The sequence below is a fragment of the Hippopotamus amphibius genome, chromosome 5 (assembly GCF_030028045.1).
Source record: "Hippopotamus amphibius kiboko isolate mHipAmp2 chromosome 5, mHipAmp2.hap2, whole genome shotgun sequence".
NCBI lineage: Eukaryota > Metazoa > Chordata > Mammalia > Artiodactyla > Hippopotamidae > Hippopotamus > Hippopotamus amphibius.
The window spans coordinates 125,654,293-125,677,757 of record NC_080190.1 but is presented as its reverse complement, the minus strand read 5'-3'; the positions used below and the strand labels follow the sequence as shown (position 1 = coordinate 125,677,757).

General features: G+C 41.1%; 1 protein-coding gene across 1 annotated transcript in view; it reads right to left on the bottom strand.

Annotated features, from left to right (window-relative positions):
* The window catches only part of LOC130854288 (short-chain dehydrogenase/reductase family 16C member 6-like), a gene marked incomplete at its 5' end in the record, with an annotated part of 32,393 nt that extends 9,878 nt beyond the window's left edge, over positions 1-22,515 (bottom strand). Inside the window, 4 exon segments of the mRNA XM_057736996.1 lie at positions 2,466-2,614; positions 3,173-3,272; positions 17,531-17,662; positions 22,189-22,515. Of these exon segments, the coding sequence (XP_057592979.1) occupies positions 2,466-2,614; positions 3,173-3,272; positions 17,531-17,662; positions 22,189-22,515 (708 nt within the window).
* Between the last annotated feature and the right edge of the window lie 950 nt (positions 22,516-23,465).

Sequence of the window (23,465 nt, the reverse complement as noted above, 5' to 3'; positions counted from 1 at the left end):
CATCATACTTTCTTTCCACTATAAAAATATGGATTCCTTTAGATCTTTGAATGTACTTATAATAGTTGCTTTGAAGTTTGTCTGCTAAGTCCAACATCTGGGTTCGTTTCAAGGTAATTTCCATTGCCCACATTTTTTTCTTATCTATGGGTCACACTTTCCTGTGTCTTTGTGTATCATACATTTTTATTAAAAAGTAAATATTTTAGGACTTACTAGGTGGTGCAGTGGTTAAGAATCTGCCTGCCAATGCAGGGGACATGGGTGTGATCCCTGGTCCAGGAGAATCCCACATGCCGCCGAGCAACAAAGCCTGTGCACCACAACTATTGAGCCTGCGGTTTAAAGCCCATGAACCACAACTATTGAGCCCATGTGCCACAACTACTGAAGCCCACATGCCTAGAGCCCGTGCTCTGCAACAAGAGAAGCCACGGCAATGAGTAGCCCGCGCACCACAACGAAGAGTAGCCCCCACTTGCCACAACTAGACAAAGCCCGTGTGCAGCAATGAAGACCCAACACAGCCAATAAATAAATAAATACATTTATTAAAAAAAAAGAAAAATTCATAAAAGAGTAAATATTTTAGATGATATATTGTAGCAACTGTTGTTTGCCTGTTTATTTATCCAGTCACCTGGCTGAACTAGTTCTGTGAGGTCTACCTCTCCTGCAATGTGTAGCTTCTGATGTTATTCCTTGAAGGGCTCCACCCTGGGCACACATACAGCCTTCCTGACTGTCAGGGACAACTGTGGTTTTAGCAGACAATCTTTGACTGCCTCTTCCTCTTAAGCCTCTAGCCGGCCTGCCTCTGTTTGTATCACATCCAGCTCTTATGCTCTAATTTGCTGGTGGGTTGTGCTACTTTTTCTTGGACGATGCTCTGATCTACACTCTTATCCAGTTGAAGTTAGGATCCATGGCAGAGGCAGAGAGATGCCAGTCTTCGCTGCTTACCATGACCCTGGCCTGGTGGAATCTCTGTTATGAAGCGGGAGCTGGATGTGATGAGAGACTGACTCTTCACTGGCTTTCTCACCTGAATTGTCCTCATCAAACAGGACCTGGGGGAGTAGCAGGAAGCAGTGCTGCCACCCTGCTGCTGTTACCAGCCTGTGTGGATCTTCCACAGCCCAGATCCTGGGAGATTGGGATCTGCCAGTGTTTACCGGCTGGTATGTCTCCCCAAAACAGGTCTTCTGCCACAGGACTGCTGAAACGACTGGTGCAGCAACCCGACAACAAAGAGCTGTTCTGGAAAGAGGAGTTGCTCTCTTCACCAAGAGCCTCTCCCCAGATCTTTCTTACCTAGTGGGAGTTGGGGTTGGAGGAACGAACACTGTCTCACTGAGTCTATCCTTTCAATATAGGCCTTCCATGGAAAATGGGATCTTCCAGTGTTTACCTGCTGCCAGGTGAACTACCCAGAGGAGTTCTTCCACTCTGGGGGGGTGGGGGGGTGGGGCTGAGGGACACGGGAATTGCCACTGGTTGCAAACCCGTGAAACAGTTATTCTACGAGGCAGAGCTGTGCGTGGGTGGGTGGAGTCCCTAGCCCCAATGCCATGGCGTCTCAGTATTCTTCCTGAATTTCCGTAGATTTTGTCAAATAAATATTTCTCAATGTGTTGCATGCCATTTGGTCAGTCTCCAAAGACTTTAAATGATTGTCTTTGCTAATTTTGACTTGCGTAGTAGACATTTCTTTGTGAGAGATTTTTCCCCTGCTCTATTCTGTCAACTCCACCACCTGTTTTGTCACTTTCTATTTAATTTTATGGTTTTGCTAGACTCTAAATACCCTCACTGGTTTTTAGACAAGCTTTTTGTTGGCTGTCTCTCTTTCCTACAAACATAGCTGATTTATAGCATTTGTTCATATAATCCCCTTTTTAGCACCTATAATGACTATACTTGCCCTAGGTCATGTTTATACTCTAGAGCAATATGGTATTATATATACTCTACTGAGTGGTTCCTTGGTGTAAAAGCCTTTGTATTTCATTTGCATCCTCATTTGGCTGTTCTCCCAAATGTAAACTTTATATCAAAATATCATCCCCCTAAACTTCCCTCCATATATTAATCAATTTTCCAAAATATTTTATCTTTTGGATGATTTTTACTTCACTATTGCTTTTAGAAAAGAAATGATCTGAACACTACAATGCTAAATATTTTAATAACTTCTCACTACCAACTTTTCTGTTGCATTGTAATATTCTGATTAGCAATTTAGTTTTATGTTTTCACAATACCATAGGCTCATGACCATATTATTATCCTTAAATTGAATAAACTCTTTAATACATATTGAATGTTTTCTTTTACTAAATTAGGCATTCAATTTATTTCTTTTGTTTTGCTTTTCATATTTCAAAACTTCAAAATGAAAAGATGATCATTGCCATATATTAGAACATTATTATAAGAGCAGAAGTTTCTGTTTAAGAGTTCACTTTCTCGGTTGTACAGCCATCAAATATTCCAGAGTTGGTAAAATATGGGCAAACTATGATGACTTTAATTTTACTTTTTTGTAGTAGTCTTAACTCAAGGTAGAGAGACTCTGCAAAGCCAAAAGCTGCAAATTTGCTTGCAAAATATTCTGAAACAGAGTGAAAAGCTGTTTGTGATAGAATGTGACAAGTTAATTTATGGAATTACTTTAAAAACTGAACCCCCTTCCCCTTTCTCTGGCTTATTTTAGGGGCAAAGCATGACTGTTAAAGTTATTTTTGTGGCCACTCTACTCCTGTATCTCCACACTACATACCCCCAACAACTAAATGAAAACTATTTCAAGTTCTCTTAACCAAGGACGACTACTGAGCCAACTGTCACCTTCTTCTCTTTGTTTTTTAAAGAGAAGAGGGTATCTTCCATTACCACTGACATTTTAAATAGAGGAGTGGAGCAGCAATGTAGATGGACCTAGAGATGGTCATACGAAGTGACTGTGCCAAACAGAGAAAGACAAATGTCATATGATATCACTTATATGTGGAATCCAAATTTGGGAAATTGGAAGCAGTTCTGACATTACAGAGTCAAATGTACTAGAGATTTCCCCTCGGTGCAGGAAGAGTTCTCTGTACCTTGGAAGAGTCCTAATTTCTGTGTGCTGTAAACTGGGGAATACAAAGGCACAAGGTCAAGTATTCACCCAACAATCTACTGATACCAGCTGTTCCTGCTATACTTGAAATACAGACTAAGTGACCGTGGTTAGCTTTAAGCATGGCAGGAAGGAAGGCCTTACAAGTCTGGAAGATATAAATACACAGTGTCAATATTCATCATTCATTTATTGTTTAATTTGCTCAATGAGCATGTGATCAATATACAGGTTCACTTAGGATGTGTTAAATTCTGTGACAATACAAAATCTTCACTGGTACCATGTAGTCACTGTTCTCAAGGATCTTAACATTTATTACGTGTTAATCTAAAAGAGATACTATTTGACTTGTTTTTGCTTTTCAGTAAATTCTACCAGTTGAATTAAATCAACATTTTACATTTAGAGGTTGGTAAAAAAAAGGTAAAAGCTATTTTTTCTAGTCTGTTGAGCTTTTCCATGTAGTCTTCAGCAATTTGTATTAAAATTTGATCACATTCACCTTCCTGGCTTTACCCTAAACAAGATTCCTCCTCACTGCAGTGGATTTATTGGCAGAATGGGAAAAACTGCTCAAGGAGAGGTGAATGTCAATGCAAGGAAAACATGCTCTGGTAAATAAAGTGCTTTGGAATTGTCTACCATGATTAGCTATATTCTTAGCTATTTTGGTAAAATTGAATCATTTATCCTCAAGTAAGGTGTGAATTCAAGGTTCTAAGTCCCCACGCCATGGAAAAGTCCCAGTTCCCTTAACCCTGTGCTCCTCTCGGGGAACTTGCCCTCCCTTTCTTCCCCTGACATTGGACTCTTTAATCTAACCTTTGTCAGGAAACATTATCCAAAACTTGAAATAAGGAAAAGAGATGACTGCATGACTTTCAACTTGCTAGTGCATTTTCTAATAATCTTGCCTGAGATTTACATAACTCTCTTAGCAATGTAACTTTGACTAATAGTTATTAGGACCCAGAGGTCTCATAATCCTGTAAGATTAGAGGTTAACATGTGGAAAATGAATGTGTGATTTTTTTTTTTTTTGATCCAATAGGAAAGATAATCCCAGAGGTAAGAGTTTAGTGATCTTATTTCAGCATTCTTTTTCATTGTCTATATAGATCCGGACTCCTCACATTAATTTGACAGCAGTATTATTCTTCCGGTTTTCTCATAAATGAGTTAAATAAAACCTTGACAGATAACGGTCACCATCTAGTTCTATGCGATTTATGATTTTAACAATGTCAGAGTTTTGGAGAGTCGACCAAGGTGGGCTTATATACAAGGAACCGGTAGAACACAAAAGCATCTACTGGGATCGAAGAATATCACCTTTGCTTTTGAGATCTTTTGAGTCTCACTAACCTTGTCTCAGAACTGCTACACTGATTGGTGAGTTTCTGCTTGGATGCAGACAATTGGCCTCTTTTGACATTTCATGTCCAAATGTGGTGGCATTTTCTATGTCCGTCTCTTGTGGTTACCACATCTTTGTTTTTCAAAAATTGAAAATTAAAAATATTGTTGCATCAGTCATGACTTCAGGCTAGTTGGAAATAACCAGGGCGGGTTATTGTCTTTCAGCACAAGTGTGTGAAAAATCCAGCCTGAGCCCCACAGGGCTTCTCCAGGGGGATTATCTGGTCGACCTCGTAGGATTCCAGCACTGGGTGCCTGGGTGTGGAGTCCCACTGTAGTGTCACTACGGGTGTCGGAAAGTCTATAAAATGCTCAAGAAGGTGAAGCTGAGCAACGGAGATGAACGTGTGTGCCAGTGTTACTTTTGAGGATGAATTTCAGGGGTTGAGGCAGTGATACTCCCCAGATTAAAGGGTGAGAAGGGACTTCCTAGGTGGCGCGGTGGTTAAGAATCCACCTGCCAATGCAGGGGACACGGGTTTGAGCCCTTCTCTGGGAAGATCCCATATGCCATGGAGCAATTAAGCCCATGCACCACTATTGAGCCTGTGCTCTAGAGCCCATGAGCCACGATTATTGAGCCCATGTACCGCAACTATTGAAGCCTGTGTGCCTAGAGTCCGTGCTCTGCAACCAGAGAAACCACTACAATGAGGAGCCTGTGCACCACAATGAAGAGTAGCCCCAGCTCGTAGCAACTAGAGAAAGCCCATGTGCAGCAACAAAGACTCAACACAACCAATAAAATAAATAAATAAATAAATAAATAAATAAATAAATTTATTTAAAAAAGGGTGAGAAGGTAGTGGCCTATAGCAGCCTGTCACACGGCTGAATAGGGGAGAAATTAAATACGTGATCAGAATAAGCAGTTATCTGCTCACAGAGATCTAACCAGTTGTAGGAGTTCAGTTTTGTTTTCCTGCACAAGGGTTTTTATTTTTCAGATGTACCTGTGTGTGTATTTGCTTTTGAACTGGGGCTGAAGTTGCTACCATTTTTTTCTGTGTTTGCAGTTGAGAAAAATTTTCCTTCACAGGGGAAGGTGACTGGCTACTTCAAGGTCTGTTTGTGTTTCTAGCCCTGTGTGTCAGGGGAGGGTTTTTTTTAGGGCATTCTAGAGGATAAATTTATCATGTAAAAACATTATTTGTTTCTGATATACAGATATCCACCATTAAAGGGAAGAGAAAGGAATGCAAATAAGTGTCTAGTGAACACTTAGTCATCAGAAATGTATTAATGAAACTTTGGGAAAGCATTTTTAACCAGAGAATTATATATGGACCCAGGTTTACATATTACTTACAATCGAGATAAATCTGTAAACTAATGACACTTATTTAATAAATAGCTATATCTATTTTCCCTGATTTTATCATATGTAGGATGTAATACAAAGAAGCATCAGGTTTGCTTGACTTTATTTTATTGCATTTGCTGTAAGACTCAGTTTTTCTTATGCAAAAACCTAATTACCCAACTTCTTAAATTTTTTCACCCTGTTTATGGGTCAGATAAGTTATCATTGTTTCCATAAAATATTTCAGGTTATGAATAAGGCAAATATGTGTTCAGTTAAATTGAATGACAACAAATGATGACTTTATTGTTAAAAAAAGGAATTGGTATTTTTGAACTTCAAACAGGTTTGCCAAGTATTTGGACTTAGTCTCTCCACCTCCATTGGCTTTTACAATTTTTTAAAATTATCTTTTCAACAACCTTTTAATATCACCAGTGATTGTGTTACTCCATAGTGTCAACTTAAATGATTTCAAGGCTTTAGAAGAATACTAAGTTGGGTAAATTTATGAGAAATATTTGGCTCCCCATAAAATTTTTTTTATAAATTTATTTATTTGTTTATTTTATTGGCTGTGTTGGGTCTTTTTGCTGTACACAGGCTTTCTTTAGTTGCAGTGAGTGCGGGCTACTCTTCATTGTGGTGCGCGGGCCCCTTATTGCCGTGGCTTCTCTTGTTGTGGAGCACGGGCTCTAGGCAAGTGGGCTTCAGTAATTGCAGCACATGGGCTCAATAGTTGTGGTGCTCGGGCTTAGTTCTCCGCAGCATGTGGGATCTTCCTGGAGCAGGGATAGAACCCGTGTCCCCTGCATTGGCAGGTGGATTCTTAACCACTGTGCCACCTAGGAAGTCCATAAAATTTTAAAAGACGTTAGAATTCATAGAGCAAAGTTATGGAGTCACTTAGCACAGTGTGGCGTGGACGAGGAATGTTGCCTGCTGTATCCATTGCGGACATCAGGCCATCAGCCACTTAAGCCGCTCTGACTCTGCCCCCTGAGGGGAGTCAGGGCAGAGAAAAGCAGGATGCTGGCCCTAGATAGTTAAGGTTCATATCAAAGGAATTATTTTAATGAGCCCAGACTCTTGCATCTTCCCATACACAGAAAAGCACTAAATTCATAACCTTGAGATGTCTGGCTTTCTTAAATTAACTATAATGTTTTGATGGTCTAACTGCATGTTTTTTTGTTTTTGTTTGTTTTTTTCTTTTCTTTTTCAAAAACTCCCATTTATGCTGGCTTCTCCCTTATCTGTTTGGAATAGTCCCTCAGAGCTATCTGAGAGGCTGTCTCCCGGGCTCAAGTCCTCAGTATATGCACTGAATAAAACATAATTCTCAACTTTCAGGTTGTGTATCTTTTTTCAGTCAAAAGTGGTTTGTTTTTTAAAGCTTGAATAGAGAAAGTCAGTTCAGTGTGGCACATTCCTTATCTTCTAACATGATTTTTAATTAAAAATTTTTTATTGAAACATAGTTGATTTATAATGTTGTGTTAGTTTCAGGTGTACAGCAATGTGATTCAGTTGTACTTAAATACATATATTCTTTTTTTTTCACATTCTCTTCCATCCTAGGTTATTATATACCATAATGTTCGTATGTAATATATTACTAACTACACTCAAGATATTGAGTGTAGTTCCCTGTGACCTGCAGGGCTTGAGAGTGAACAAGAGCACAGGTGTGTCATATTTAAGGCTGTTTCGTGTAATCATGTAGGACAAGCCTACTTTGTAGGGGCTTCTGTGCACAACCAATGCCTATGGAGCTGCCTTCTCAGGAAGCTGGACTAACATCTGTTCTGTGGCTTTCAGAGCCCCTCCCAGACTTTTTGTTTTTGTTTTGTGTTTTTTCTTTTTTCTGGCCCCGCTGTGAGACATGAGGGATCTTAGTTCCCCAACCAGGAATCCAACTCGTGCCCCTCGAAGTGGAAGCACTGAGTCTTAAGCACTGGACCGCCAGGGAAGTCCCACCTTTTTGGTGTTAAGGAAGGTCATTTCCTGGCAGGCCAGGGGCGTTGGCAGGTTTGGGGGACCTCAAGAAGAAGGAACTGTAGGAATTGGAAAAACTGCAGGTGAAACCTGATGGAGACATTTCTTGGTTTTGGCCCCCTGGTCTTGGAATACATGAGCTAATAAAAGCAGTAAAAAATAAAAAGTCTTTGGAGTTTTAGAAGGGTGACTGAAGATTCCTCCCTTAATTGTTGAGGGAAGCCAATTCTCTGGTTTCAGTGGCTGCTCAGCACCATGTCTCAAGATTTGGGGGCATCCGACAAGAAGTCTGTGTGTGCCTATTAATACCCGTTAGTGTAACTATGTAAATGAACCAGGCCAAGTAGAATAGCAAGTATAATATAAAGGTACAAGTTCAGAGACTACAGGAGACCTGAAGGATGAGAAGGAGCCTCTATATGAGAGTCAGGAGAAAAAATATTCTTGTCAGAGAGAACAGCTGGTGCAAAGATCCTCACATGGGAAAGAGCTTGATGTGCTCTGGGGTCTCATCAGGACCCTTGGAGTGTAGGAAGTGAGCAGAAAGTAGAGAAAATGAGAGACGGGGACAGATGAAGGAGGATGTTACCACCTCATGTAGGGATGATGGGCCATGATAAGTAACTGTGTTCCTGCATGAAGAGAGTCTCAAAGGTGCCAGTGCTGGGGATGGACGGCTGTGCTGGGCTGCTGGTGAGAGGTGACACCGGCTTGCACCAGGGGCTGGTAGAAGGGGAGAAATGAGTGTACCTGGATGTGTTTTATAGAAAGAGCCAGGGATGTTGGAGTTAAGGGAAAGGGAGGAACCCAGGATGGCTTCTGGATTTGTGATGTGGTTAGAGATGAGTGTGACCTAGCCTGTTTGCCAAGATGGCATTTCCCCTTCCTGAAAGAAGTTTTGGGTGGGGTGGGTGAGGGAAAGAAATCCGTGATTTTTGCATATGTTTATGTCAAGCACTGTGCTAGGTGCTCAATGCATAGTGTTGGGCTCCAAGGGGGTTCCCAGAAGGAGATCAAGAAAATTGTTCCAAGGACCTCAGAGAGTGAGTATAGAAGCGTTGAGTAGAAAGAAGGAGGAGCCTGGGTACCTAAAGCAAACCCATCCCAAGGCCCTATCCTCAGAGTCACAGAGGGCTGAGGCTCCCTTCCTCATGCTTCCTGAAGCCCTGGTTCCAGCCACCTGTGCCTCCTGCATCCCCATCACTGCTTGTACCTGCTCATTCCATTATAGCTTCAGGTATAAGCCCTCTCAGTGGAAACTCCTCTAGTAATTCAATCTCCTTTGGCCTCCTATCCGTTTTCTACAGTTGTGTTGTCCAAGATGGTAGCATTTAGGCATATGCAGCTATTTAAATAAACATTTAAACGAATTAAATCACATAAAGTTACAAGTTTGGCTCCTCAGTCCCACTAACCACATTTCAAGTGCTTGACAGCAACAAGTGACCAGTGGTTACCATATTGGAGGCACAGAAAAGGAACACTTTCATCACAGCTAGTTGTAGTGGACAACCCTGGTCTAGACACTCCAGCCCCCAAGAAAGACACTCCTAAATTATAAATTTACCATTCCTCTTGATGTAAAGAGTCTTTCCCTCCTCTCTTGCTTCTTCCTTGTATAACATTGGGCCATTCCTTAGCAGTTGAGAGACCTTGGGTAAATCATTTAAAGCCTTTGAACCTCAGTTTCTTTCTTTCTTTTTTTATAAATTTATTTATTTATTTATTGGCTGTATTGGGTCTTTGCTGTGGCACACGGGCTTTCTCTAGTTGCAGAGAGCAGGGGCTACTCTTTGTTGCAGTGCATGGGCGTCTCAATTCAATGACTTCTCTTGTTGTGGAGCATGGGCTTTAGGTGCTCGGGCTTCATGAGTTGTGGCACACGGGCTCAGTAGTTGCGGTGCATGGGCTTAGTTGCTCCACAGCATGTGGGATCTTCCCGGACCAGGGCTCGAACCCATGTCCCCTGCATTGGCAGTCAGATTCTTAACCACTGCGCCACCAGGGAAGCCCCGAACCTCAGTTTCTTTATTTGTAAAATGATAATGAGACTGACATCATGGCTCCCAAGTGCAGGAAAAAACTTAGAGCAGTGCCTGGTGTACAGGAAGAGCTTAATAAGTATTGATAATTATTCCTCCTGCCATTGTTTCCTCTGTTGTGGTACTGCATCTTGCATGCACATAAACCACCACTCTGAAAATAACCCCCTCTCTCTGCACAAACACGTCTTTCTCTCATGAACAATTTAAATCTTTCTTGTGTAATGGCTGTTTGTATTTTGGTAGGGTGATTTCTAGCAACCGAGTGAGTCTTGGGACCAAATTAGAGAGGGTAGAGGGAAGGATCCTGCCTGGGGACTCTGGAGTGGGGCAAGAACAGGAGAAACAAAGGTTAAGTGTGTGGCAACATAATACCTGGACAGGGTGAGAGTGCTATTTCGTCTCTCAGTGGAAACTCATAAACAGTATATTGACAGATAAATGGTTAACTAGTTGTTTATAGAAATACATGGGGGGAGAAAAAGATGGCGGCGAAGTAGAGAGACGTGGAGTGCATCCCTCTCCACAGATGCATTGGGAATGCACGGAAGGACGCAGTCATTCCCACAGAGAACCAGCTGAACACCAGCAGACGGCCTCGGACACCAGAAAGGGCTGCGGGGAGCCCGACACGGCCGGTAGGGAGGCATCTACGAGGGCTCAAAGAGGGTGAAGCGGCGGAGCTGTGGCAGACGGGAGGGAGTGAGAAACATACGGAGGGTCCGCAGCGCAGCTCAGCATTCCCGGACCGAGACATCGATCCGCGGCTGAACGGAGGGTCCAGGAGCGGGAGCGTGGGAACCGGAGAGCTGGTTCAGGGGGAGAAACATTGTTGCCGGTAGGGTGACGGACCGAGAGGACAGGAGGGAGGAGGTCCGCGGAGAGGAGTGCCGGTTCCTGAGAGCTGCCCGGCCATGATGGCGGCTGGAGGCTGCAGGCTCCCGGGCGGGGGGGAGGAGCCGCGCGCATAGCCTCTCCCTCTCTTTCGGTGCCTCTGCAACAGGCAGTGGAGGGAGGACCTGCGGGCCACCTAAGGCGCTCAGGGATAACAAGCACCCTCAGGCGCTCGGGCGGGGCTAGATTAAAACTCCTTGCAACGCCAGCAGCAGGGAGGCTGCCGAGAGAAAAAAAAAAAACCAGCATCAAAAAGAAAAAAACCCCGAGAGAGGCCCAACTCTAAGACTTTCTGTGTACGCCTGAGCCACCAGCGCCCTCTGCAACAGGCACCTCCAAGCCTGACTGAAACAACAGTGCGCCACTGCTCACTCACTCCCAGGAGAAGGAGCCACTATTGTACCCTCTCCCTCCCCACACACTGAGGCTTACAGACGAACAATAAAGGAACCTCTGCTGGTCACAGAATAACGCAAAAAAAAACCCAAGGCAAGGAGAAGGACACTTACAGCTGAGATGCTAAGGAAACAGAAATAGTAGTATCAATACCTATTGAACTGGTCCATTCTGGGATCAGTTCTGGATTTTTTTTTCTTTTTTTCTTTCTCTCTCTCTCTTTTTTTTTTTTTTTTGATTTATTAAATACGATCTTAGCCCTAAGGGATCTACAAGTTTTACAACATAATTTTTTAAGGATATTTTTTATTCTTTTTTTTTTTTTTTTGATTTATTAAATACGATCTTAGCCCTAAGGGATCTACAAGTTTTACAACATAATTTTTTAAGGATATTTTTTATTCTTTTTTTTTTTTTTTTTTTTGCCTTTTTATAAACTTCTATATCTAGCTAAGTTTTTGGTAGTACGGAGAAAATATCTTTCATACTTTCCTTTCATCCCTTTCTTTTATACACTTCTATTCCTTTCTTTTTCTTTGCATATTTCCAACCACATTACGCTCTTCTGTTCCCCTTTCTTCCAGCCATTTTAAGTGTATTTTATCTTAACATACTTATAAGCAACACTATCGGTCTGCTCAGACTCCTTGCTCTATTCTCCAGATGACGCACTGCCTTGGTATTTAATATTAGGCTTTTGTCTTTATCTTAGTTCTTAGTACAGTTGTCTAATTACATTCTGAGAATCTCCATTCTCTCTGGTGGTACTCCAGCTTATTTCTATATTTGATCCTAGCTTACAAAATCTCCCTGGATTGATGTTTGTATGTGTAGGGTGTTATTTGTTGTTTGTTTGCTTTTGCTTTTGTCTCTGATTTGTTCTGTTTCAGTTGTCAATTTCTGCTGGGTTTCTCTCTGAATATCTGATAGCACACTGGGGTTCTGTCAGGTCTCTCTAGAGCCTTATGTCCTAACGGATTCATTAATTGTGTGTCTTATACATGTATGTGTTTCCTAGACTGAATATTCGTTTAATCCAATACTTGGACATTAGTCTGAGGCTTGGACAGTCTTCTATAAACACCTCTATCACCAGGACAAGCAACCCAAAAGCTTGGACAACCATGAGGAAACAAAGAAACCCCATGCAGGCAAAGGAGCAGGAAAAAAACCCACAAGACCAAATAAATGAGGAGGAAATAGGAAAAATGCCTGAAAAAGAATTTAGAGTAATGATAGTAAAAATGATACAAAATCTCGATAACAAAATAGAGAAAGTACAAGAAACAGTTCATAAGAACTCAGAAAAACAAACAGCAATGGATAACAAAATAACTGAAATTAAAAATACTCTAGATGCTATAACCAGCAGAATGACTGAGGCAGAAGAACGAATAAGTGAGTTGGAAGATAGAATGGGAGAAATAAACGCCACAGAGCAGGAAAAAGAAAAAAAAATAAAAAGACTAGAAGACAGCCTCAGAGACCTCAGTGATAACCTTAAACGTACCAACATTCGAATTATAGGCATCCCAGAAGAAGAAGAAAACAAGAAAGGGTCTGAGAAAATATTTGAAGAGGTTCTAGTGGAAAACTTCCCCAACATGCGAAAGGAAATAATTCACCAAGTCCAAGAAGCACAGAGAGTCCCATACAGAATAAACCCAAGGAGAAATACACCAAGACACATATTAATCAAACTAACGACAATTAAACACACAAAAAAATATTAAAAGCAGCAAGAGAAAAGCAACAAACAACATATAAGGGAAAACCCATCAGGATAACAGCTGACCTTTCTACAGAAACTCTGCAGGCCAGAAGGGAATGGCAGGATATACTGAAAGTCCTGAAAGAGAGAAACCTACAGCCAAGAATACTCTACCCAGCAAGAATCTCATTCAGATTTGAGGGAGAAATCAAAAGCTTTCCAGACAAGCAAAAGTTAAGAGAATTCAGCACCACCAAACCAGCCTTACAACAAGTGCTAAAGGAACTTCTCTAAGTAGGAAACACAAGAAAAGGAAAACACCTACAAATACAAACCCAAAACAATGAAGAAAATGGGAATTGGAACACACATGTCAATAATCACTTTAAATGTCAATGGATTAAATGCTCCAACCAAAAGACACAGACTGGCTGAATGGATACAAAAACAAGACCCTTACATATGCTGCCTACAAGAAACCCACTTCAGACCAAGGGATACATATAGACTGAAAATGAAGGGATGGAAAAAGATATTCCATGCAAATGGAAGTCAAAAGAAAGCTGGAGTAGCAATACTCATATCAGACAAATTAGACTTGAAAGTAAAGACTATTACAAGAGACAAGGAAGGACACTACATAATGATCAAGGGATCCATCCGAGAAGAACATATCACAATGGTAAATATCTATGCTCCCAATATAGGAGCACCTCAATACATAAGGCAAATGCTAACAGCTATAAAAGGGAACATCGACAGTAACACAATAATAGTGGGAGACTTGAACACCCCACTTACATCAATGGACAGATCATCCAAACAGAAAATAAATAAAGACACACAAGCTTTAAATGACACATTAGACCATCTCGACTTAATTGATATTTATAGGACATTCCATCCAAAAACGACAGACTACACTTTCTTCTCAAGTGCACACGGAACATTTTCCAGGATAGATCACATCTTGGGTCACAAATCAAACCTCAGCAAATTCAAGAAAATTGAAATCATATCAAGCATCTTCTCAGACCACAACGCCATGAAACTAGATATCAATTACAGGAAAAAACTGCAAAAAATACAAACACATGGAGGCTAAACAATTCACTCTTAAACAACCAAGGAATCACTACAGAAATCAAAGAGGAAATCAAAAAATATCTAGAAACAAATGACAACGAAAACACAAGAACCCAAAACCTATGGGACGCAGGAAAAGCAGTTCTAAGAGGGAAGTTTATAGCAATACAGTCCTACCTTAAGAAACAAGAAAATGATCGAATAAGCAACCTAACCTTACACCTCAAACAACTAGAGAAAGAAGAACAAAGAAACCCCAAAGGGAGCAGAAGGAAAGAAATCGTAAAGATCAGAGCAGAAATAAATGAAAAAGAAAGGAAAGAAACCATAAGAAAAATAAATGAAACTAAAAGCTGGTTCTTTGAGAAGATTAACAAAATTGATAAACCATTAGCCAGACTCATCAAGAAAAAAAGGGAGAAGATGCAAATCAACAGAATTAGAAATGAAAAAGGAGAAGTCACAACAGACACCTCAGAAATACAAAAGATCATGAGAGACTACTACAAGCAACTATATGCCAATCAATTGGATAACCTGGAAGAAATGGATACATTCTTAGAAAAATACAATCTTCCAAGACTGAACCAGGAAGAAATAGAAACCATGAACAGACCAATCACAAGTACAGAAATTGAGGTAGTGATTAAAAATCTCCCAACACACAAAAGCCCAGGACCAGATGGGTTCACGGGCGAATTCTATCAAACATTTCGAGAAGAGTTAACACCTATCCTTCTCAAACTCTTCCAAAATATTGCAGAAGGCGGAGCACTCCCAAACTCATTCTACGAGGCTACCATCACCCTGATACCAAAACCAGGCAAAGATGTCACAAAAAAAGAAAACTACAGACCAATATCACTGATGAATATAGATGCAAAAATCCTCAACAAAATACTAGCTAACAGACTGCAACAGCACATTAAAAAAATCATACACCACGATCAAGTGGGGTTTATCCCTGGGATGCAAGGATTCTTCAATATATGCAAATCAATCAACGTGATACATCATATCAACAAATTGAAGGATAAAAACCATATGATCATTTCAATAGATGCAGAAAAAGCTTTTGACAAAGTTCAACATCCATTTATGATAAAAGCTCTCCAGAAAATGGGCATAGAAGGAAATTACCTCAACATAACAAAAGCCATATATGACAAACCAAAAGCCAACATTGTTCTCAATGGAGAAAAACTGGAAGAATTCCCTCTAAGAACAGGAACAAGACAAGGATGTCCACTCTCACCACTGTTATTCAACATAGTTTTGGAAGTGTTAGCCACAGCAATCAGAGAAGAAAAAGAAATAAAAGGAATCCAAATTGGAAAAGAAGAAGTAAAATTGTCACTCTTTGCAGATGACATGATATTATATATAGAAAACCCTAAAGACTCTACCAGAAAACTGCTAGCACTAATTGATGAGTTTAGTAAAGTAGCAGGATACAAAATTAATGCACAGAAATCTCTTGCATTCCTATACATGAACAATGGAAGAGCAGAAAGAGAAATTAAGGAAACTCTCCCATTCACCATTGCAACAAAAAGAATAAAATACCTAGGAATAAACCTGCCTAAGGAGGCAAAAGGTCTGTATGCAGAAAAGTTTAAGACATTGATGAAAGAAATCAAAGACGACACAAACAGATGGAGGGACATACCATGTTCCTGGATTGGAAGAATCAACATCGTGAAAATGACTGTACTACCCAAAGCAATTCACAGATTCAATGCAATCCCGATCAAATTACCAATGGCATTTTTCACAGAACTAGAGCAAGAAATCTTACGATTTGTATGGAAACGCAAAAGACCCCGAATAGCCAAAGCAATCTTGAGAAGGAAAAATGGAGTTGGTGGAATCAGGCTTCCTGACTTCAAACTCTACTACAAGGCCATAGTGATCAAGACAGTATGGTACTGGCACAAAAATAGAAAGGAAGATCAATGGAATAGAATAGAGAACTCAGAAGTAAGCCCAAACACATATGGGCACCTTATCTTTGACAAAGGAGGCACGAGTATACAATGGAGAAAAGACAGCCTCTTCAGTAAGTGGTGCTGGGAAAATTGGACAGCAACATGTAAAAGAATGAAATTAGAACACTTCCTAACACCATACACAAAAATAAACTCCAAATGGATTAAAGACCTACATGTAAGGCCAGACACTATCAAACTCCTAGAGGAAAACATAGGCAGAACACTCTTTGACATACATCAAAGCAAGATCCTTTTTGACCCACCTCCTAGAATCATGGAAATAAAATCAAGAATAAACACATGGGACCTCATGAAACTTAAAAGCTTTTGCACAGCAAAAGAAACCATAAACAAGACTAAAAGGCAACCCTCAGAATGGGAAAAAATAATTGCCTATGAAACAACGGACAAAGGATTAACCTCCAAAATATACAAGCAGCTCATGCAGCTTCATACCAAAAAAGCAAATAACCCAATCCACAAATGGGCAGAAGACCTAAATAGACATTTCTCCAAAGAAGACATACAGATGGCCAACAAACACATGAAACGATGCTCAACATCACTAATCATCAGAGAAATGCAAGTCAAAGCCACAATGAGGTGTCATCTCACACCAATCAGAATGGCCATCATCACAAAGTCTGGAAACAACAAATGTTGGCGAGGGTGTGGAGAAAAGGGAACTCTCCTGCACTGTTGGTGGGACTGTAAGTTGGTACAGCCACTATGGAAAACAATTTGGAGGTTCCTTAAAAAACTACAAATAGAACTACCATCTGATCCAGTAATCCCACTCCTGGGCATATACCCAAAGAAAACCATAATCCCAAAAGAAACTTGTACCATAATGTTTATTGCAGCACTCTTTACAATAGCCAGGACATGGAAGCAACCTAAATGCCCATCAACAAATGAATAGATACAGAAGATGTGGCATATATATACAATGGAATATTACTCAGCTATAAAAAGGGATGAGATGGAGCTATATGTAATGAGGTGGATAGAACTACAATCTGTCATACAGAGTGAAGTAAGTCAGAAAGAGAAGGACAAATATTGTATGCTAACTCACATATACGGAATCTAAAAATGGTACTGATGAACTCAGTGACAAGAACAAGGAAGCAGATACAGAGAATGGACTGGAGAACTCGAGGTATGGGAGGGGGCGGGGGGTGAAGGGGAAACTGAGACGAAGCGAGAGAGTAGCACAGACATATATATACTACCAACTGTAAAATAGTCAGTGGGAAGTTGTTGTATAACAAAGGGAGTCCAACTCGAGGATGGAAGATGCCTTAGAGGACTGGGGCAGGGAGGGTGGGGGGGACTCGAGGTGGGGGGCGTCCAGGAAGGGAGGGAATATGGGGATATGTGTATAAAAACAGTTGATTGAACCTGGTGTACCCCCCAAAAAATAATAATAAAAATAAATAAATAAATAAATAAATAAATAAAAATAAAATGACATTTCTCATTTAAAAAAAAAAAAAAAAAGAAATACATGAAATTTTCATACGCACCAACAAAAGACAATGAAAGAGAAAGAAGACTTACCTAGAAGTGAGACAGGGCATTTACCAGAAACGATCTTCCCACATTGTGATCTGGGGTGTTGAGAAACAGCTTGCAGGTCACCACCCCTGTGCTGTTAAGGAGGATGGACACATCGCCCACTTTGCTTTTCACCTGGAGGGAGGCGAGGCCAACGGTTCATTTGAGGTGTTACATTTTGATGCCTCTTTTGCCAGGCCACCATTTTTTCTCGCTTTATTCAGGTAGTTTCTTTAAACCTAGCTGTTTTACCTCGCACATAGAAATTCAGCAATTTTAAAGTAGCTTTATGATTGATTATATTAAAAGAAACTTTGATTTGCCAATTTTGGTTAACGAATCTTTTTTTTGTGTGTGTGCAGAGATGACCTGATGTTGCAGTGTATTTTCTCTGCCTCCTATTTATGCCATGTTCCTACCCTTTCCTGCTAGGGGATAATGCCAGCAGTGCTGCATGATGACATCCTGTTCTGTCTCCCTATGTGCCTCTCAACATTGTCCTTCTGATGGCAGCTGGGTCTCCCTTCAACCTAGTGTGTGTGACAGTTACTTCTGCAGGTGTTGTCTTCCCGACTTCCCTGTGACCAGGTGCAAGAGCACATCCTATTCCCCCTAGGGTGTGGCCAGTGCTGAGCACAAAGACATCCCCAGCACAGGCCTCCATGAGACTGTGACCTCTGCCCAAAAGACCTCCCCAAGTCTAATTACTGTCTGTGGCTGATGTTTCCCTGAGTTCCACAGCTATGCTACCATTACTGTGTCCTGAGGGTTTTCCTTCACCCTCCCCTTCTGAATTCCCCACCTCATCTGCTTGCAGAACCCACTATGCACTACCAGCCCGACTCAGAGGAAAGTGGACTCTGGGAAATGCCGTGGTGACATTGATAAAGCTGACTGGGAACAAAACATGATGTGTGTTCAAACAATAATTTGAAGACGTTTTTGCCCCGAACTGGATCTTTTGTGCTGTTACAATGATCTATTTTTTGCTTCTGAACAGGAAGCACTACCTGCCTTGACTTGTTTTCTCACTACTGGTCCATGCGCTGCTCTGTGTTGAGCCTTCCAGATCATACGCTGGGGAGATATTAGGTAAATATTGCTCCCTATGTAGCCAAGTTGAGCAAGCTCTGAAAGGAAGGGTTACTGTTGCTGATATTGCGATGAGTGATTAGATGCCTCTACTTTGGAGACAGGAAAGACAGGGCAAACACCCAGGAGATATGAGCATTTAAAGAACATCCTATTAGCTTGATGAGGGAGCCAGTGTGAGCAATTGCTTGATCTTAGACCAGCTCAGGGAACATGGGCCTGAGGAGGATGGGGAATCTTTGGCATAAGACATTCTCAAATATTTAAGCAAAACCTAATGGTCACTGTCATCCTATCCAAGAAGATCCCTGAGTCTTAGGGACCCCAGAGCTAAGAGGAACTTTATTTAGGTAATGGGATTTAATTTTCACCGCAACTCTGAGAGTTTAGGAAGGCATTCTTACACCAGTTTATAAATGAGAAAACAGAGGTTCTGAGAAGTTAATATTTTGCCAAAAGACTAACTGCTTTTGAGAAGAATCACAGTGATTCACACCCAGTTTGGATTCATACACTGAAGAGTATGAATCTTCGCCTGGATTTGCTACTCTGTAGCTGGAATGACCACTGCTGTAACAAACAAATCTCAGGTGTGTGAACACGGACACAGACATGTGAATAAATATTCATCATTGATTGGACCTGGGTATTTGGGAATTAAGTGTGAGCCTGGTTATTCTAACAAAAACAATTCATTTGTAGACTGGGTGTCTGCGGTGGAGACAAGAAGGTTACCTCAGTCAGATTTGGGGAAGTTTATTACTGGGCCTCTTTAGAAGGCTGTTATTGCTATTCAAGTCTTCTATGAATTTCAGGGGTTTGAGTGATGCCCATGGTTTGTTGAAATTCTGGTAGGTAAAGTCCAACATTAGTATTTGGTTTTCTTGGGAGTGATAAGTAACCAAAGTTAAACAGAAGATCAGATAAAGGTTGACAGAATAATTCTATTTATGGGACTGTGAGAAAAGAAGAAAAGTCTGATACATTCAAATGGTGAAAAGATAATTTTTGGTTAATGTTGTTAGCCTGATATTCTACTAAACAGCAAGAAAATTTTAAACAGGAAGGAAAGATTTCTTGGTGGTTCTGGAGATTACAATAATTTGATAAAAGGAAGAGGATTGTGAGAGTGTCTTTTTATGGCTGACACGTTTGTGGATCACAGTTGGGGATGCAGCAGGGGGCCTGATGCCAGGCGGATGGAATCATAGCTCTGTTCTGTCATTAATTTGCTCTTTGACTTGGTTTCTTGTCATCAGTAGAGTGGACAATGTTATAGTACGTACTTTATTACAAAGATTTTATATGATAACGCTTCAGATTTCAGAGTACTCATCTGTGACTTAGTGGTGGCACTGGGACTAGGCCCCTCCTCCACAAGTTCCTTCCTTGAATTCACCCCAAAGACCTTCATCTGTGAACCTTTCCTGACACGTTGCTTTTACTTTTGCAAAATAAGAACTGATTTTGATTCCATTTGTTCTGTTCTAAAATGATGAACTCAGTGACAAGAACAAGGAAGCAGATACAGAGAATGGACTGGAGAACTCGAGGTATGGGAGGGGGCGGGGGGTGAAGGGGAAACTGAGAAGTTGCCTTCAATTTCTATTGCGTCCTTCTTTGTTTGGGACCCCATAGGATTTGTTTTTTTATAATTCATTACCAGCTAATGAGAATATAACCTAGGGATTATATATAGATCCCTGAGGGTATTTTAGAACAGAACAAATGGAATCAAAATCAGTTCTTATTTGAGAAGAAGCGAGAGAGTAGCACAGACATATATATACTACCAACTGTAAAATAGTCAGTGGGAAGTTGTTGTATAACAAAGGGAGTCCAACTCGAGGATGGAAGATGCCTTAGAGGACTGGGGCAGGGAGGGTGGGGGGGACTCGAGGGGGGGGCATCAAGGAAGGGAGGGAATATGGGGATATGTGTATAAAAACAGTTGATTGAACCTGGTGTACCCCCCCCCAAAAAAAAAATTAAAAAAAAATAAAAAAAAAGAAAAAAAAAAGAAAAAAAGAAATTGAAGGCAAAAAGTGAGGAGGAGGGTTCAGAAGCTAAGTGACCCAGACCAAGGATTCAATCAATATTTTTTGAGTGAATAAGTAAGTGAATTCCGTATTTGGAGCATGGCTTGCCAGAGAGAGGGACAGTCCCTCGGGGATTCTATTATCAAACTGAGTTGTGTGCACCCTTTCAGATCCTAGTGCAGAGGATGAGAGCGATTTTGACCCCAGGTCCTGGGTGGGTTTGGCGTCCCCTATGACCAGTTTCAGGATCTTGGCAACTTTCACGTTCTCCCCACTCCTCAGTTTCCTCATTTATAAATAGGGAGGAGAGTAACCATATACACCCTAGAGGGTTGTGTGTTGATTAAAGGAGTTATCATGTGTATCAAGTGCTTAGAATAGCAGCCGCTGGTAATATAGTGCTTTGTCTTGTTCCGTCTTCACCCAGTTTTGAGGCCCTGGCTAGAGGCCAGTCCATTCCCAGTATTGATCAGCGGATTAAGTCCACACCCCAAGCACCTACCTTACTGGGTTCTCATGCTGCAGGATATGGTACACCTGTCCTAACAGCCCCAGGGTCGGGTACCAGACGGCCAGGGATGGCCCCTACGCCCCAGATCCTGCTGACATGACTCCAATCAGTCCATCCTAAGCCTGCTGACCCTGCCTCACCTGTTCCTACTTGTAGACCAAAATAAGGGCTCTGGCCCACGTTCTCCATTTCACTTGCCTCCTGACCGACTCAGTGTTTCCCCTGGTGGCCCTGCGTGGCATGCCGTGTTCTCCCCAGGGAACTGTGAGTCTAACGAAACTGTCACCTTCTTTCTGGTTTTTCACTCTTGATCTCTGTGTTTAGCTTCACTGAACCTCACCCAAGGCACGTGGTGAAAACACCACTCAGAGACTAGCCCGTTGTTAGGGTACATGGAAACTACACAATAAATAGCTGTTATCATTAAAGTGTTTATCGTTATTTAGTGTGAAGTTAGAATGAATATCCATAGGTTAAATCTAAGAGGACATTTAGTCTAGAAACACGCTAAATGCCTCTTCCCTATCCTCCATGCTTTCTACCCTCAGGACGGGATGACAGTGGATGTGCACCGGAATCACACAATACAGGGACTTAAAGCTGTGTCCTCTTGAAGATCATCTGGTCCAGTCTTTTCATTTTACTGATAACAGGGACCTAGAGAGGACAGGTAACTAGGACAGGTAACTAGGTAAATGAGCAGCAGAGCTGGGGCTAGTTCTAGATTCTACTGACCTCTGATGGCAAATGACTCACCAGAAAAGCCACTGGGAAACAACTGGAAAGGCTCATTGGATTGCCACTTGCACTGCTTCCTTCCATTTCCCCTTCTGGAGGCCACAAGGTCAGAGGCCACAAGGTTGGAGGCCTGGAGTGCAGAATCAAGCCAGAAGCACACAGAGCTCTCAGAGGAAGAGCTGTGTGACCACTTCTCTCCTCTGCTCTTTGTAAAAGCACATGATGCTTTTACATGATGCTTTTCTTGGGCAGAGAAGCTAAGAGAATGCCCATCCGCTCACCTGATCAGCAAGTCTGTAGACATCTTGCCTGTTGCTCCAGTCACATTTGTGGGCAAATGCTTTCACATCCCCCTTTTCTTTGATCATTCGACACGTTTCCATGTTGGCTTCTTCATTAATGCCCCAGAGAGCTAAAATGGCTCCAAGGCTGGCAAATTTTATGGCCAATAGCCTCCCAAGTCCACTTGCAGCTCCTGTTATAAGGACAATCTCTCCAGCGACATTCTTTTTCTTCTTGGGAATTATCTTGTAAACTAAAGATTCTAAAAAATCATATAGAAAGTTTCCCCAAAATATGGAGGTGTCCAAAATCATATTCACGTCAATTCACTGAAGACAGGAATGTCCTAATTAGGAAAAAGGTAACTGATAAACTCATGACGTTACCACAGCAACTGCAACACACATAAAGTACTTAGTCCTGGGGAACTTACCTTTAAGACAACAATTCTTCAAAGTACATGTTTCAGCAACAACTGCTGCCATCGCAAGTGCTTAGATTACATAAATAATGAGTATGAAAATATGTCAGCAAGAATCTTTCCAACTTACAGGGCACTTTCTTACAGGGAATCTAATTTGAACTACAGGTAGATCTCAGGTTACAAGGAGAGCTTCATAGTGAAAGACATAAGGTCTTTGGGTATCGACCTGCCCAACATTATGTGACTTGTAAACCAAGACTTTAGATTCACAGTCTGGTCATTTTTCTATTATATGAACGTGATTCATGATCTCATATTTAATAGAAATTTGCTTTTCATTAGGAAGTTGTTCAATAATGTAGAAATAGTATTTATTGTAATGCAAATAAAGTATTTTTATGTTTTCACATGATCCTTATAATATCCCTGTGAGAGAGTCAAACCAGGTACAGTTATTACTAATGTTTCTAGTAAGGATCTGAGACAAAAAAGATTGCATAGATTTATTCAAGGTCACACAGCCAGGGAATGTCAGGATCAGTGACAGAGGTCTCAAGGCCTTTGCCATTAGAAGAGGCTTTTTCTGGAGCTGATGTGCCCTTTTCCTAGACCCACCTTTTAAAAAATAAAATAATGGAGCATTTTTTTTTTTTGGTGACAATTCCTTGATTTTTGGTAATCATATTCTGTTACACTTGAACATTCTTACACACTCATTTCGTGTAGAAGTTAGATGTGCACATCTGTGAAACCCACACTAAAACAGACCACAGCTCCTACACTGTTAGTGGGAAGGTAAGATGGTGTAGCCACTATGGAAAATGGTATGGAGGTTCCTCAGAAAACTAAACA